The sequence below is a fragment of the Daktulosphaira vitifoliae genome, unplaced genomic scaffold (assembly GCF_025091365.1).
Source record: "Daktulosphaira vitifoliae isolate Bord-2020 unplaced genomic scaffold, ASM2509136v1 Scaffold_5, whole genome shotgun sequence".
NCBI classification, from domain to species: Eukaryota; Metazoa; Arthropoda; class Insecta; order Hemiptera; family Phylloxeridae; genus Daktulosphaira; species Daktulosphaira vitifoliae.
Window position 1 is genome coordinate 15801187 of NW_026099576.1, and position 16230 is coordinate 15817416.

The window sequence follows — 16230 nt, forward strand, 5'->3', positions numbered from 1 at the left end:
ATTAGAAGTCGTCAAATAAATGTATTATTGCAATTCCTATTAATCTAAATTTGTTTCTCGATAGTTACCGAAATATTAATTAATCAGTATGAAATGTTTGATAGTGTTTTATGCATTTAATTTTCGAACAATTTGAATGTATTAAATTAGCGATGAATAAATAGGCCGATATTTGCGGGTGTGGTTAAGTTGACGGATGCAATGTGCGAGATTGTAGTCTAGTTTTGGGTTTCTGATAAATCTTAGCTAAGGAAGTATTAATTAAAACGAGTTGTTTTCTAAAAAGCATTTACTGCTGAACGCCAAACGAAAAGCAGTGCACTACAACAACGCAGTCATGAGCGCACAGTTGTAAGTTGAGTATCTTATACGACAGTAAAGCAATGAACAGGTCTCAATATTGCTTATTTAATAAAAAATTATGTTTGCTACTGACATAATTCTATTGACCATTTGATCTGTGCGAGATTGGCCTCGTGTATTTTTTTTTTATCATCGACCGCACAGTATTTTCATTTTGTAGTAATTGGTAAAATATTAAAGCGGCGATGACTTTTCGTCGTTCCCGCCTAATATTAGTGGCGAGTGTTTCCCGCGCGCGCCATTCCGTCGCGCTACTGCCGCTCGTCTGCTGTCTGTTAGTAATAATCTCCTCCGACACGATCGGTCGGCGGTGAGGTAGCGGCGGCGGCAGACGGATAGTCGGGCTGCGTACTACGGTGATGGTGGTAGTGGTGGTGGTGGCGGCGGCGGCGGCGGCGGCGGCGGTGGGAGAAATACTGCTGGCTTACACACACTTACATACCGGCATACGTGTGGACCGTCGGCGTGTATACTGTACCGGCGCGCGTAGAGGGGACGGACGGCGGGCGAGGTACACCATTTGCAGACGGACGGGACGAAGTATGGAAGTACGCCGGCCGGCTTTTTCACCGGTGGCGGCGGTCGGGGGTATAGACAAGTGCGTGCGCCGCGCCAATGTGCGTGTGTGAGCGACCGTACTGCCGTGCTGTTCTCCCGAAGTAACACCTCGTCCACCCCGCGTCAGTCCTTTTAAGGAAACCGTCTGGTACGCACGTCTCTTGTCAGCGTCCGTACGCGTACGCATTACAGTCTTTACCGTACCGGCGCCTGCAGTGAACGTACTCGATATTTAGTCAAACACGCGGAACTTACAGTTTAATAATAATAATAACAATAATATTATTATTTATCCGTTGTTCCGTTGCGGTTTCCGTAAAAAAACTGAATTTTTTTTTTTTTTTTTTTTTTCTGGTGTTATTCGTTCTCGACGTAGATTATCGTTCGGCAGGTAAAAATATTTCTGTCGTAGAGTTTTTCAACCGACCGTTCGAAAACGCCGCCTTACAGATCGCGGCGATTTATCGTACGGTGAAAAAGTGTTTACGATCGAGTGTTCGACGAAATTCGTTGGGATTACGCGCACCGAACTGGAATTGCCGGGTAAGTACAGCAGTAAAAATTTTTTCTAAATAAAAAATGTCCACACACTTTACTAGTCACGTTTTGTCCATGCTTTCTAAATTTTTGAAAACGTGGCGCGCGCGTTGGGCGTATGCCGGCCGGCGTCAGAGTCGCGCCGGCGCGATGACGGTCGCCCTACGCTTTGGCGCGCGCCTCCGGTTATCGAACCTTTTTTCCCCTCCTCGTCTCTGTCGAATTGGTGGCCTCTTGCCATGAGTTTTTTCGACACATGTCCACGTAGATTTTCCCGCTCGCACGACGTTACTAGTTAGTCGACTCTCGCTAATTTCGGTCGGTTGGTTGCAGGTGCCGCCAAAATGGTGAACCCGAGCACGGAGTCTATTCTCAATCAAATGACCAATTTGGCCATGGACATCGCCTTGGACTACGTGTTGCCGGCGTCGCCCATGAGCGACGTATGCAAAAGCGACTTGTTGGACATGGAACGCGAAGTTGCCGCGGCTGTCAACAGCGTCAACGGCCTCCTGGGCTCCGGCCTGAGCTGTTGCGGCCGTCCACCAGCGGACTTGTGTAAGAAAAACAGTTACATCGGCGCGGCCGGTTGCGACTCTTGTACGGCTTGCGTGGCCCGTCAGATCGACAACAAGTCGGCCGGCAGCGCGTCCGGCAGTAGCACCGCGTCTAGCGGTACGGCCGAAACCACTATGGACATCAGTTGGTGCCAGTTCGACGGCTGCGAGTTTGACACGGCCGACAACAGTTATCTGGACATTTGCGATTGGATATTTTACGCAGACCGCTACGCACTCACTGACGAGAATCGCGAGAAAGTGCAAAAGGCATTTCAGATGGTGCCGCCCGGCGAAGTCACCGGCTACGTAGCACCACCGCTGACTCCCGCGTCGTCCCGGGGCTCGCCGTCGTCCACCGCTACGGCTTCGTCCATAAAATCTGAACCGGACGACGATTACTTGTGGAGCAGCGACAACCACTTGCAGCCCATCATTTTAAAAGCTGAACCCGATGCAGACATTTTGCAAATCACCGAACTAGACCACAGTTACCTCCAGACCGGCGCTACCCTGATGCCACAGTCGTCGGCAGCCTCGTCGCCCGTCAAGCACCATCACCACCACAACTTGGACATGTTGGGCTTAGTGACACCACCTCCGTCTCGGTCGCAATCGTCCGGTAAGTGTTTTTTTAAATCGAAACTTAATTTTATTTTTACACGTAATTGACTTGCATTGCAATTTTTGGTATCGAGTCCCATTAAACGCTATCGCGCTTTAAAATTTTTGCTCGGAATTTTTTTTTAATCATATTACTCTATTAGTTATTTTGATGATATCATGTAAAAAGCCGGCCGGTGAGCGGTGTCCGGACAATGTTGCGCAACATGCCGGTACACGCGAGTGTGGATGCGCGCGCATGGGTCGCGGGGAAGGAACCTCGGCGGGCATCAGAAACGCGGGAAACATTGGCCTTGTTCAAGGTCCAAAGCGGCAGACGGCCGGCGTACTTTTTTTTTTACCGTCCGTTACCGGCCGCGCTCTTTCAGTACTCGCCACGAATTTCTCGAGTACACCGACTAGAGTATAATTTCCCCTCCTTTCACTTTCATTGCTATAACAGTTAATCCAATTACGCGCCGGTAGCGTAATTTGTGAGGTTTCATCAGTAATTCTCAGTCCTCTGTGATGTATCGGATAAATGTAACGCGTACACGTCTTCATTGAGGTGTTGGTTTTGTCGGAAAACTAAATATCCGTTTGGTTGTGTCCATAGCGATGTTTTTTAAGTCGCCACTGGGTGGTCTATGGAATTAAAAAAAAAAACCAATAAGAAACATATTAATATTGTTCTATTTTTGGCGGCTGTTTTTATAACGTCTCTTCTATCGTAGTGTCTTCTCATGGCTTTTGTTTGTGTATAAATATTATATTATTTTTATTTTGAGTGAATTCTCCGAACTCATTTTTGTTTACGTCACAGACCAATAACAATAAGAATACTTATCGCTCGTGTACCAAAATCGCTAATGGATAAAAATAAATACAATGTAAAATAAATCTGTTAGATGCAATTTAAAAATCTTTTTTTTTCGTACTACTGCCGTTCTATAATTAATGTTATACTCGCTGCATGTTTTATTTATCAATATTTATTTTACTGGGATGATATTGTTTATTTTTTCATAATTTAACATTAACAATGAAAATATTTAATATTTTAACAATGCGAAATAAAAATTTGTGATTATTTGAGTGATCGAGCTTCTCATGAATGGAACCACTAATCATATGTAAATTGGATGACCTCGGCCCGAGTTACCGTTGAACGGTCAGTGGGTTTGTAAAGAAATTATTCACTGACCCAATTTATTTCCCAGAGAATAAAACAATTATTATTTAATTTGGCATTTTTTTTTTTTTGTTATACAATTTTTAAACTATTGTTGTGTGAAAAGTAATATTCAAGGACGTATGCGGCGTGCAAATATTATCTCATAGTCGTTCGGGGCTTATCACAGTGCGGAAGTTAAAAATCGCCTGTCTGTGTAGATAAGACTGAAAATATTTTGCAGCCTGTTCACAATTTCACACTATTCGAAACCGCATTGACACGGCGAAATATCACACTTGGCGGCTGTGGAGTTTGTTAATGGCGATAAAAGAGACGGGCAGAGAAGGAGGGGAAGTAGTGTGGTGTTGTACTATGTTGAGTAGTAGGTGCGAGCGGATTCGTTGGTGGGGTTCAGGAGAGGAAGCGTCACCGATCGATATACGAAAGCCTATACGGCGGCGGCGGCGGCGGCGGCATGTCCTTGAACCCAAAACGGGCCCCTCGTAGTGTGCGTGCGTTTTTCTGGCGGAGATTTTCCGTGCGTTGCGCGCGAAAAACGCCGGCCGTCTCAATGGCACGGCGGCACATGTTGGCGGGAACCGAACGACCCTGACGACGTCACGGTCATCAAAACTTATCGATTTTCGTACAACGCGCCGCGGTGTGTACAGGGAAGTTCGTATAGTACACGCGGGTTCGTCGACCCGCCCTTGAACGACGACACCATTTTAATGGGAGCGATTTTACCGCGTGCAAATTCGGCACAACAATTTGTCGTCGGGAATATTAATTTACGTTGTTGTTATTATTTTACAGAGGAAGAAGAAATTGACGTTGTCAACGACAGTTGGGACACGCCAGACACGCCCAGGAAAGGTGCCACCATGGCGGACATCATGAAGCGCGGCATCGTCAAGAAGCGCGATCCCCCGGTGACCAAGTGGAAGAACACGGTGAAGAGGAAGCACAAGACGACGGCTGCCGCGGCGGCGGCGTCGTCGTCGTACCCCATGCCTCCACCGCCGCCCAAAAAAGTTTGCGGTGGCTTGTCATTACTGGACAGGTACAAGAAAGACACCAATTGGAAGGACAACACTCCGGCGTCGTCTCCCGGACGCCTAGACGACCTGATGAAAAACGAACCGTTGACCGACGAGGACGAGGACTACGACATAGACGCCGAGTTCGAGAACCTTATGAAAAACGAACCCGAAGACATTTTCGACGACGAATTCGACGACGACGACGAAAACGACGTGGACTGGGAGAAGATAATGAGGAACACCGGAGGAAGCGGCGGAAAAGCGAAACCGTCCAACGGTAACGGTTCGTCGTGCAGCTCGTCGTCGTCGAGCAACGCCGGAAGAAAGAAAAAGAAGAAGAAGAAAGGCGGCACGAAAGGCGGCGGCGGCAACAAACACCACCAGTCGTCGACGGCCGGCAAGAAGGTCAAGTACGAGGGTGGCGGCGGCCACAGCAGCAGCAGCGGAGGAAGTAGTGTGAACGGCGGCGGCGCCGGTTACAGCTACAAGACCAAGCTGATGGACCCGGTCAAGCGGGCACTGCACAACGACCTGGAAAAGTCGAGGCGGGTGGAGACCAGCATGTTGTTCATGAACCTCAGCATGCAGGTTTCGTTTCTGGACGACAACCGCAAGATACCGTCTAAGCTGAGCATATTGCGAGGCGCCAAACGCGAATGCGACCTGATGATGTTGGACGAGAGGCGGCTACTGTCCGAGAAACACGTGATGCAACAAAAACAAAGAATGCTCAGGGAGAGGCTGTTCGAACTGCGGAGAGAACAGTATCACCGGCGGTACGGTAAGAGCCAACAGTAAAAAACCGAAAAAATCACGTGTAAAGAACTATTGCTCATTATTGATTTTTATACATTACTTATATATAAGTATATACATTTTAATATATATATATATATATATATATATATTCGTAAATAATCGTGTTATCATATGTATATTACATGTGTAACCAGTTAACTTTCAACGATTTTCTTTTGACAATTTAAGTACCTATTTTTTTTTTTTTTTTCTATTATAGAAAGTACATAAATTATTTTTCTATCTTTAAAAAAAACGAACGTCGTCAGTTTTATTTTATTACTCTTTACATTTGTGTTCGACAAAAGAAGAAATGATTTTATTTTTTTAGCGATTTCCACGGATTTTTGTTGAGCTGGAAATTCCAAGGGAGAGCTTTTCTTATTTACCGTCTCCCCTCGCGTCCTTTTCGTGTACAAACTACGCTAACGCGCCAGTCGTTTTATATAAATATATATTTATATATAGATTTTAATAATATATACCCCTTATATATTTATATGCACACACTTGTATATTGTTATTATTATTATGTATAATGATCGTGTAAAATTTTTAGATTGTAATAGGCTTACTGATATTTTAAGCGTTGATTTGTATAAGAAAGTAAATTCGTATGTTTCAAACGATGATTATATGTTCCTAATGTACAGTTTTATTTTTAAGCAACGATATATATATATATATATATTTATATTTTAACTTTTCTTTCGTTTTATAATAATTTTAATGTTACCTCTAAAGTTAGACGTTTGAAAATAAATTAAAACTTACAAGTACGCCCTAAGAGTTCTCTCGTTTTATTGAATAGTTGTAAAACATAATCATTTTATTAACTATAACGCTTTCCCTCCCCACCCTCCCCACGTTTTATGCACAGTACAAAATAGTTTAAGAGGTCTTGAAAAAATGAAAAATTTTAAAACGGTTTTATTTAGAACTTAGTGTGGTCGATTTTCCAAAAATTAAAAAAAACTTTTTTTGTGTATACGATTTGTTAGTTTCTTTTATTATTATTTTTATTATTATTATTATTTATTTTTTTTTTTTTGTTACGTTTTACCTGATTTCGTTGCATTTCCAAGTTGTGTTTGCGCATTTTNTATTACTCTTTACATTTGTGTTCGACAAAAGAAGAAATGATTTTATTTTTTTAGCGATTTCCACGGATTTTTGTTGAGCTGGAAATTCCAAGGGAGAGCTTTTCTTATTTACCGTCTCCCCTCGCGTCCTTTTCGTGTACAAACTACGCTAACGCGCCAGTCGTTTTATATAAATATATATTTATATATAGATTTTAATAATATATACCCCTTATATATTTATATGCACACACTTGTATATTGTTATTATTATTATGTATAATGATCGTGTAAAATTTTTAGATTGTAATAGGCTTACTGATATTTTAAGCGTTGATTTGTATAAGAAAGTAAATTCGTATGTTTCAAACGATGATTATATGTTCCTAATGTACAGTTTTATTTTTAAGCAACGATATATATATATATATATATATTTATATTTTAACTTTTCTTTCGTTTTATAATAATTTTAATGTTACCTCTAAAGTTAGACGTTTGAAAATAAATTAAAACTTACAAGTACGCCCTAAGAGTTCTCTCGTTTTATTGAATAGTTGTAAAACATAATCATTTTATTAACTATAACGCTTTCCCTCCCCACCCTCCCCACGTTTTATGCACAGTACAAAATAGTTTAAGAGGTCTTGAAAAAATGAAAAATTTTAAAACGGTTTTATTTAGAACTTAGTGTGGTCGATTTTCCAAAAATTAAAAAAAACTTTTTTTGTGTATACGATTTGTTAGTTTCTTTTATTATTATTTTTATTATTATTATTATTTATTTTTTTTTTTTTGTTACGTTTTACCTGATTTCGTTGCATTTCCAAGTTGTGTTTGCGCATTTTCCTTATTTATTATTTTTTTAATATTATTATTTTTTAGTTCACCAAAAGGCACTTTATTTGAACGCACTCGTGTTTAAAAAAACGATTTATTTGTAATGTTCAAAATTAAATATTCTACGAGGAGAAAAATAACATTAAATGTACATTATCATATTTTTGCCCCCCAATTGTTGTACATATAAATTAATACACGCTGAGATGGTAAAAAGATTTTCCATTTATCTAGTAGAGCTAAAGCCGGTAATATTTTTTGGAATAATCGTCGGACCGCGAATACTTTAACAATTATACCAGAAGAAGTAACAGGAGTGTTCATTACTATAAGGCTAATTATTATTTTAGGAAAAAATTAAGGTAGGCATTTTTCTTTTCTTTTTTCTTGAAAATAAATCCTCTCCTACGATAAAATTGTGATAAGTACTGTTTTTTTTTTATCGATTCGTTAAGACTTGGTTTTTAGTAGTTATTAGGCCTCAAATAGGAGAAAGTTTTCTTCTCTGACAGCACGTTAACGCCGATTAATAAAAAAAAAAAAAAAAACCTACCTACGGAAAGCATATAGATGATTTTATTTTTATACTCTAGTCTCAACCAGTGCCATTAAATTAACATAAACATATTACTATTTTTCCAGTATAAAAAAAGCTCTTGTGTTTCGTTTGGCCGGAATAATTATGTAACTATTTTGTGCTTCTAATTGTATAATTTTAATTTAATTTTTTATTTTTGTGTAGTAGGGAAAAAAATGTAACTTTTTTTAAATTATAGTGAGACTCTTGATAATAATGTTTTTTTTTTTTTTATTTGAAACATTTTGTAATTAAGGCTGAACGTGATTGTTAACCAAGTGCGTACAATTTATTCAAAATTGAATTTAAAATTAAAGTACATTTTTCATAGTAACTCATAAGCCATAAGTTTAACCTATTTGTATTTAATAATAATAATTTTGAAACTTAAGTTACATTATTATATGCATATACATATTTATATATAATTTTTTTTTTTTTTTGTATAGTCTGTGGCATTAGCCTAGAAGTTGTTAGACTTGCTTTTATCTGTTATTTTTAAGTTTTGTTTTTTATTTACTCGTAACGAGCTACGATTTTTCTTTTTATTATGATTATTATTATTATTATTATTATTATTATTATTATTATTATTAATTTATATAACAAACACAAGTTGAATAAGGAAACCATTATGTACCTCTTTGTCGTTTAACAAAACTTCAAAATATATATTTAGCGCATCATAATAATAATATAATTATTACCTTTTTTTAAATTATTTATGTAATATTTTAAAGAAACGATATTTGATATTTTAGAGTCTATGTTTTGTATTTTATTCATACTTATATTAGATAAAAAAAATAAACAAAAACTGAAAAAAAAAATTATAAAAAACACCGTGAGAAAATATTTTGGCAATTTGTTTTGTTATATTGGAAAAATTAAAGCTAGATTGGAAAAAAAATGGCGTATCGCAAAAAAAATTATTGGCATTTTTTATTTACACACTCTTTCCTCTTAGTCAATTGGTTTTAACCAATTTTTTTTAGTACGGCCATTAATGTCGTCTCGTGTGTTGAACTTTTTTTTTTTTTTTTTTAGTAAAGAAGATCAAAAAAAAAAAATGTATATATACTTATAGACTAACGCGTTAAACAGTGTAATAAATAATTGTTAATACTCGACGAAGTAGGGGAAACGTGTGCGTGTGTCGTATACACTGTGGCGCGGTGTCGGCCAGATGTTTAGGAGAAGTAGGAGTTAGACCGGATTTTGAGAGGCGGCTGTGGCCAGGTTCAAGGTTGGCCGACGATTGTCCGTGCGGTGCACGGAATTCCTATCAGGCCGCCGCCGTGTGCTGGGTTAGCGCCAAATGCGTAAAGTTGATTATACGACACTGTTGGTGAAGTCTCTGCCGGCGCGCGACGACTTACCGCCGCTGGGGCCAGAGAAAGGAAACGGCGGTTCGTGTTGCCGTCACTAACGGGGCACGTTCACGAGCCCGTCGTGTGTATTCCGGCGAAACCTTATAATTCGGTCTGTCCGTTGCTGCCGCCGACTAGGACCTACTAAACCAAGATCAGGTGGCCAGCGCACCTGATCGGTATAATCGGCGGAACTTGTTGTAGGTTCGGCCAAAACTGAATGCCAAGTGTTCAAAGTTCTACGTGGCCGATTCAAATTTAAAGTGTTCATTCAACAAAAGCGTACCGACAGAATAGTGTGATAGGTGAACACTATTTATGACACGAATACAAGTGTTTCATAGTAAAAACAACTGTAACGTTGAAAAACTAACCCGTGTTCGATAATTTAAACAAAACTCGTATCGGCTGTGTGTGTTGAACTTTAAAGGTAAAAAGATACACACGAAATGGTAATTTTTTCGTTTGTACTTGAACGTTTTCTTTCTGTTCAAACAGACTCGTAACTGCTTCAGGAACGTTACGAGCGAGTTTGTTTAAACAACAGCGGTACAAGTCATTTTAACGAAAGTCTAGTATGATATCTCTCCCGATGCTTTGATTAGAACCAGTTTTTTTTTGAAAATATTCAAAGCGACCCGGCAGGAGAAACATTGCATGTCCGTAACAAACGTTCAAAACGAACGACCCGATGATAAGTTATAATCTATCGGTTCGTTCCACCGAAACCCGCGTTTCGTCTAATCTCAATTGGAAGTGTATGAAATACTCGGACACGTTAGTCGGCTTCTGATCGTCCGATGGGTTATGGCCGAAACGTGTAAACTTGTGGAACGCGGGAAATACTCGATTTGTTCAGCCGGAGAAAACGAAACAAAAACGGTATGTGTTGTTAAGGTGTGCGAGATAGTGTTTAGATTGGGAAACGATAATTTATCGTCGGCGGCAACGGTATAAAAATATTTCACAGATGTTTCGGTTGTGCGCAGGACTTGATGTTTGTTTACTCTGGTGAAAAACAAAATCGACTCGACTAAAAACATTGTGTGATCACTACGAACGGGTCAGTTCGGTTGTAGAGGAGTCGCCAGGAGGTTTTTCTCCTCGCGTTTAATATGCCGGCAAGTGTACTGGAGACGAGCGGTCGAACCGTCTTGGATTACGAGACATGCGTAAGGGCGTTACCCATTTGTGAGTGGCCTGCAGTTAATTTCTCATTGTTTTTTCACCGACTGCTGCTACGAATAGAGTATTATAGATTTTTTTCATTGCCGCGGAAAGTGAATACCTCGTTAGATCACAGCCGTTGCGTAGGATTATAAGATGGGAAACGATCGATCCGGACGGTGTCACGTGGCCGCGGTAGTTAATCGTAATAGCCATTGTATGTAATATAGGTCGACGACAATAATTACATTATACAGCAGTGTAGGACGAGAAACGGCTGGTACCACCACCGCTACTTAACAGGCCAACGCGATCCGGTCCAAAGTGTAACTGCTAATTATACTGCCCGACCACTACACCAACAGCTAATCACTGCGAGCCCACCGGATTTGTTATTATTGTTTTTTTAAGCCGCGCTGTTAACTTCTTCCATGCATAAACATCGTTCGGCCGGCACGTTAATTAAATGACACGCCCTTCTCCAGCGGACGACAACCGTTTTTTAGCGTGTCCGCAGCTTTGTCTTTTGACGCGGCCAAACGGTTTTCAGCGTCCGAGTCTTTTCCACGAACGTTTTACGGAAAGCTCGACAAGAGGCGGACGTCTGGCGGCCACGCGGTAGACGACGGCGAGTTTAAAATTGTCCGACTCGCACCCTTCGGGACCAACGCGTCTCGAGTTTGCCACTTTGGCCACTAGTGTCCGTCAACGACAACCGTTACAATTGTCGCGTGTACGTCGGCGGGGAACGCGCACATTACTTTGAGTTGGCCAACGCGGCGGCCGTTGCGCAGTGCGTCGCAAAAATAATAATTATCATTATTGTGTGCGAGTAAACGATAATACAGTCGAGTGGCGCACTATCGACGCCGCTAATTATCACATACTTTGTAAACGTTATTATTATTTACATTAGATACCGGGAAATCCGTTAATCGTAAAATAATTCATAACAAACGCATCAGCGACAATAACAAATCGTCGACGTGTTGCTGCATCGATGAGTACCGTATGGGAAAATGTAAAAAAAAATAACTAATTTATAATTGGACGGAAATATCATACGGTTGTATTTTTAACGGCGGGCAACGTACGTCACGTTGCCGTGTTAGTACTTCGTCGGTGTGTGCTGACGGTAAAAAAAAACATCTCGATCGGATCGACGCCGGTCGAGTTTTTAGCAAAAAACGACTGCGTGTATTTTATTCGTATAACTGCGCTGATTTGTCGCCGCGAAATTCGTTTGTCGTGTACACTTTTGTTTTGACCAGTACGCCTTTGAGAGCATTCGATTATTAGAATACTTTATTTGTCCGCCAAAACATTACAAGACAAAACTGTCTGACGCTTTGATTTACGTCATGACTTGTTAAACGTAAGCTTTTTTACTCTCCTAAAGGTGTCATTTTATTAGTGTACCAACAGTACCAAATGAAGCAATGTTGTTATATTATTATTTTTTCTGTCCTTTTTTTTTTTTTTTTTTTTTGGGATCGACACATGGGCAGCAGTCAAACGACGTGGAAAAGCAGAAACCATCATAAGAACGCAGACACCTCGTTAGGAACGAGAAAAAAATTCATGTTTTTTAACTTTTCTATTTATTATGGCTACTGTAAGAAATTATTCAACGATTTTCATACGTCAGTGTGGTATTTTTAATTTACACGCAAAATTTTACCATTAACTATCGAAAAATCAAATATAACGTCTTTATCAACATTTTCCCTAACATTGTATGCATTAAAAGATTCCAGTATATGTATGTGAAAGCATTTTTTGTTTTTTTAAGAGTGCCATATTCTTAAAATATATTTTGTATCGTAGAAATTTGCAAGTTTAAACGTTGTCATTCATTGAAATAATCGACTTCCATAAGGAAAATTGGAAATACTTATTTTTTATTTGAATAATATTGAACATTTTCCGTGTATATAAACATAAAAGATTTATCGAACGTATACCATTTTTTTTTTGCCCTTTCTCAACGTTGTTATTCTCTTTTGACGTTTCGACGCCAACATTGTAACCTTTTCATTATTATGACAATTATATTAATTGAATTTAATAACATAACGGCGGTTATTAAACATTCGCAGACGGACCTGTCACTAGTCTTTTTTTTTTTATTTCGCGTTAATCAATTGTTGTCTGGAGGTCGCGATCATCACGAGAACCTTTTGAAATGGCTGGAAAAAGCTGCCGCACCCTTTGGCCGAGGAGGGGAGGGGTTATACGAGCGACTGCGCGCCGAAAATTCAATGAGTTTTCTACTTTACCCAAGTCACCCGCACACGTGTCGGATATGATTCAACTCTATTAGAATGGTTGTTTTTTACACCAGGTTGTTCTCACTTTGCACCGCCAACTCGGACCGACTGTTGTTTGAAAACCGAGTGAATAGACATCGAGGTACTTGTCGAACTGGAATGGATATTTTTAGAAATGTTATTATTTATCGCAACGCTTTGATGTTCAACGGTAAATTGGTAAATTTATTATGAGTAATCAAACGGCTCGTGAACTTTCAGCGTACCCTTTTTAGTATAAATACACTGAATAATCACAGTCAAGTATGTTCGATGTGAACGCGGCGTTAAAAATAAAATAATCGTGTATTTATGTAACCTAAAATTGTTCTGGCAGTTAAAAAGTTATCGAATTACAAAGACAACAATAACTACCTGTGGCGTAAAAGTTTTTAATGGGCAATTCTAATTATAAACGAGATTGCTAATTTGATTTTGATGAAAAGGCAACAGGGGCGCTATAAATATGCCCACTTTGAAGGTTTCATTAAAAACTTAATAATAATACTGCGGTATTATTATTAGTTGATTGAGTTACCGGTACTTTTGTAATAGTAACTCGGCATTTAAAGAGATATAAAACAAAAAAACTATTGTGATGAAAACTGTAAATCCGTTAGTCGTGACTGACCGATGTTGATGAATATTCAAGTTGTCTCATTATATTTGTTCGGGTGTTTTTCCAATTCATTCAATTTATAAAAGCTCAAACGTTCAATTATTATTTGGAATTGGTTTGTTCTCAATTGGGTGGGTACGTGCAAAAATGGTCGGCTGGATTTTTGTGCGTATAAAATTAAAATGTCTATACATTAGGTGTTGTTTAAATCGTGAGAAACATTTGTGAATATGAAAAAAATGCACTGTAAAATAGAAAAACTCAATTAAAATGTAGTGCTAAATTATAAATTCTGACTCACATTTCTTGCCCAACTTGACGACATCGAAACACAGTCGCGCCACGATGACAATATGATGATGTAACAATCACAAATCAATAGATCGTAAAATTAATAACTTTTATTGTCATTAGAGAGATCAATATACTTATTTGTCGATAAAATACTTTTATATAATTATTCTGATACAGATAAACGTTAAAAAAATGATTAATCATCAAATTCCTCGGTTTTATTTATTCAATTCTTATTATCGATATTATAAATACGGACCAGTCTTAAATCGGTTTATTTTGATAATGTTTTGAAAAAATATATATATTTTATGCGCTTACGGTAATTTTCATAGGTATTCACGAGGAGTATCCGGAGAATATACGATGATTAAACCTCTTAGGTTTTCATTGTTTACATTGCCATTGAAAGTATGTATCGAGTGAATAAAAAGTGCTTGTAGTAATAAAATCGAATAGTGTTATGTAAAGTTTGACAAAAGTTGCGACGACCAATTTAAATTAAATTACGAGTTTTCCAAAGGTTATACTCGCCGTCTAAAAGGGATTCGAACTTGAACTTGAGACAATAAGTAATAAATCCTATGGCCCCAGCCGTTTTGGTCTATTACTCTAAGTGAGCGCGAAGAAAAATTCGAAAACCGGCACTGGTATTCAAATGTTTATTCAATCACGGAAACCGCGTTTATTATTATTATTTTTTTTTAAAAAGCTCAAGTCTCTGAGCTTAAAGTCGCGCACTAAATTAGCAAATCGAACGAAAACCAAAGGGGAACCATTAGCATTCCTTTGGCGCCCCACCGCCACCACATCCGATAAAATATTCAATTGTACACTGTAGTATAGGTTACGATAAACAAGTTATTTTTCTTTGACCTCTGACTGTATTGATATTACACTTCAGTGTCAAGGCCGAATAAATATTTCAACGCGTTACTATCCAACTTTAATTGATTTGAAAATAACAAAGTACTTTGAAACGCATTAGTAAGCGATTACATGCCTTACAATGATTACATTGTCAATAACAAAAACTATTTAATTCGACGGTCGTCGAGAGTGTGCAACGTTTTCGTTGCAAATTTGATGATTCGATTGCAGTGTTTTCAAAAACCCAATTGCCCATAATAATTTCCCGAGGTTCTGGTACAGAGACATTGTAAGACTTGACCGTTTATTTCACAGTTGAACTTTTATGTCATCCTTTGTGCTCGTACACAATGGAAACGGCCAATGTCAATGACCGACATTTAAATCGGCCCGAGTTGTCACTGAAGTCTTACCGCCGCTCCGTTATGGCCCCATACAGTCCCCTACTGGAATCATCATGGTAACCTTTATTACGTTTTCTAATGTGTCGTTTTATGATGGTTACAACTCGTGTAACCCGAAAAAAACGTGCTACTCGACGATATGTTTCTCCACTTGCTTACCGCGTCTCTTTGTGTATCTCTTAACGTTTTTAAATTGTCACGGATCATTTGGTATGGAGAAAAAAAATCAGGTCTCATACTTTTGCTGCTCGAGGAGAGGGTAGAACTGCAGGCCCATCTGGAACCAACATGCACACCATGAATCATATTGAACATAACGGCACGTCCAGGTCGACACATGAAGGTTACACAGTCAGTTTGCTGGTTATCTTTTTTTTTTTTTTTTTTTTGTTTTTGTTTTTTTATATTCCCATCCGTCTTGAGTAATGCGATGATTTATCGACGGTCATGCCGAGTATTGGATTTGATAAAAAAATATACATCCAAGTACTGTTCTACGTGGTAATGATTCGGACCACCGCTCCTCTCGTCCGTAGTGGCGTAAGTATATAAATTTTAGCTCAACGCAAAAAACCTTTGCGATTCAGTGAAAATTCAATAAGGAAATCGTGCAGAGTCAAAGAAAGTTCGTTAGATTTAAGGCGACCGTTGAATTGTCTTATTTACGGCGGCACCACCGGTCGTTGGTGACGTTAACAATTTTTTTCATACTGCCGCGTCTGTTAAAAAACCCAACGAGCGTGTCGCTCTATTTATTGTTATCACGTGAAAAAATATACAAATTAGTCGTCACTCCGTTAGGCTTAAAACGTACAAATAAAATGTCGTCCCTTCGAGGCGGTCCTCTCTATTTATAAATGCTAATAAATACCATTCGTTTTCAGTGGAAATGTATTGGAGTTAATGTACTTAGACAAGATTAATGTGAACCTTCACGGTGTCTATGTGTGGCCAATTTTTCGCGCGTCACTTAATACGACGGGCATCTAAAAAAGCCGTCTCGGAAATTAATCATGGCCGCGCGAACAAAATTATTAATTTAAGTTGTCCGCCTCCACTGGGAAA

At 39.0% G+C, this 16230-nt stretch overlaps 1 protein-coding gene across 1 annotated transcript; it reads left to right on the plus strand.

Moving 5' to 3' along the window:
* The first annotated feature begins 1015 nt into the window (after positions 1-1015).
* On the plus strand, positions 1016-6053 carry LOC126908075 (uncharacterized). The gene is made up of 3 exons (XM_050689921.1): positions 1016-1464; positions 1792-2637; positions 4609-6053. Exons 2-3 carry the CDS (start codon positions 1803-1805, stop codon positions 5631-5633), a joined length of 1860 nt encoding a protein of 619 aa, XP_050545878.1. The 5' UTR covers positions 1016-1464; positions 1792-1802; the 3' UTR covers positions 5634-6053.
* The last annotated feature ends 10177 nt before the right edge of the window (positions 6054-16230 follow it).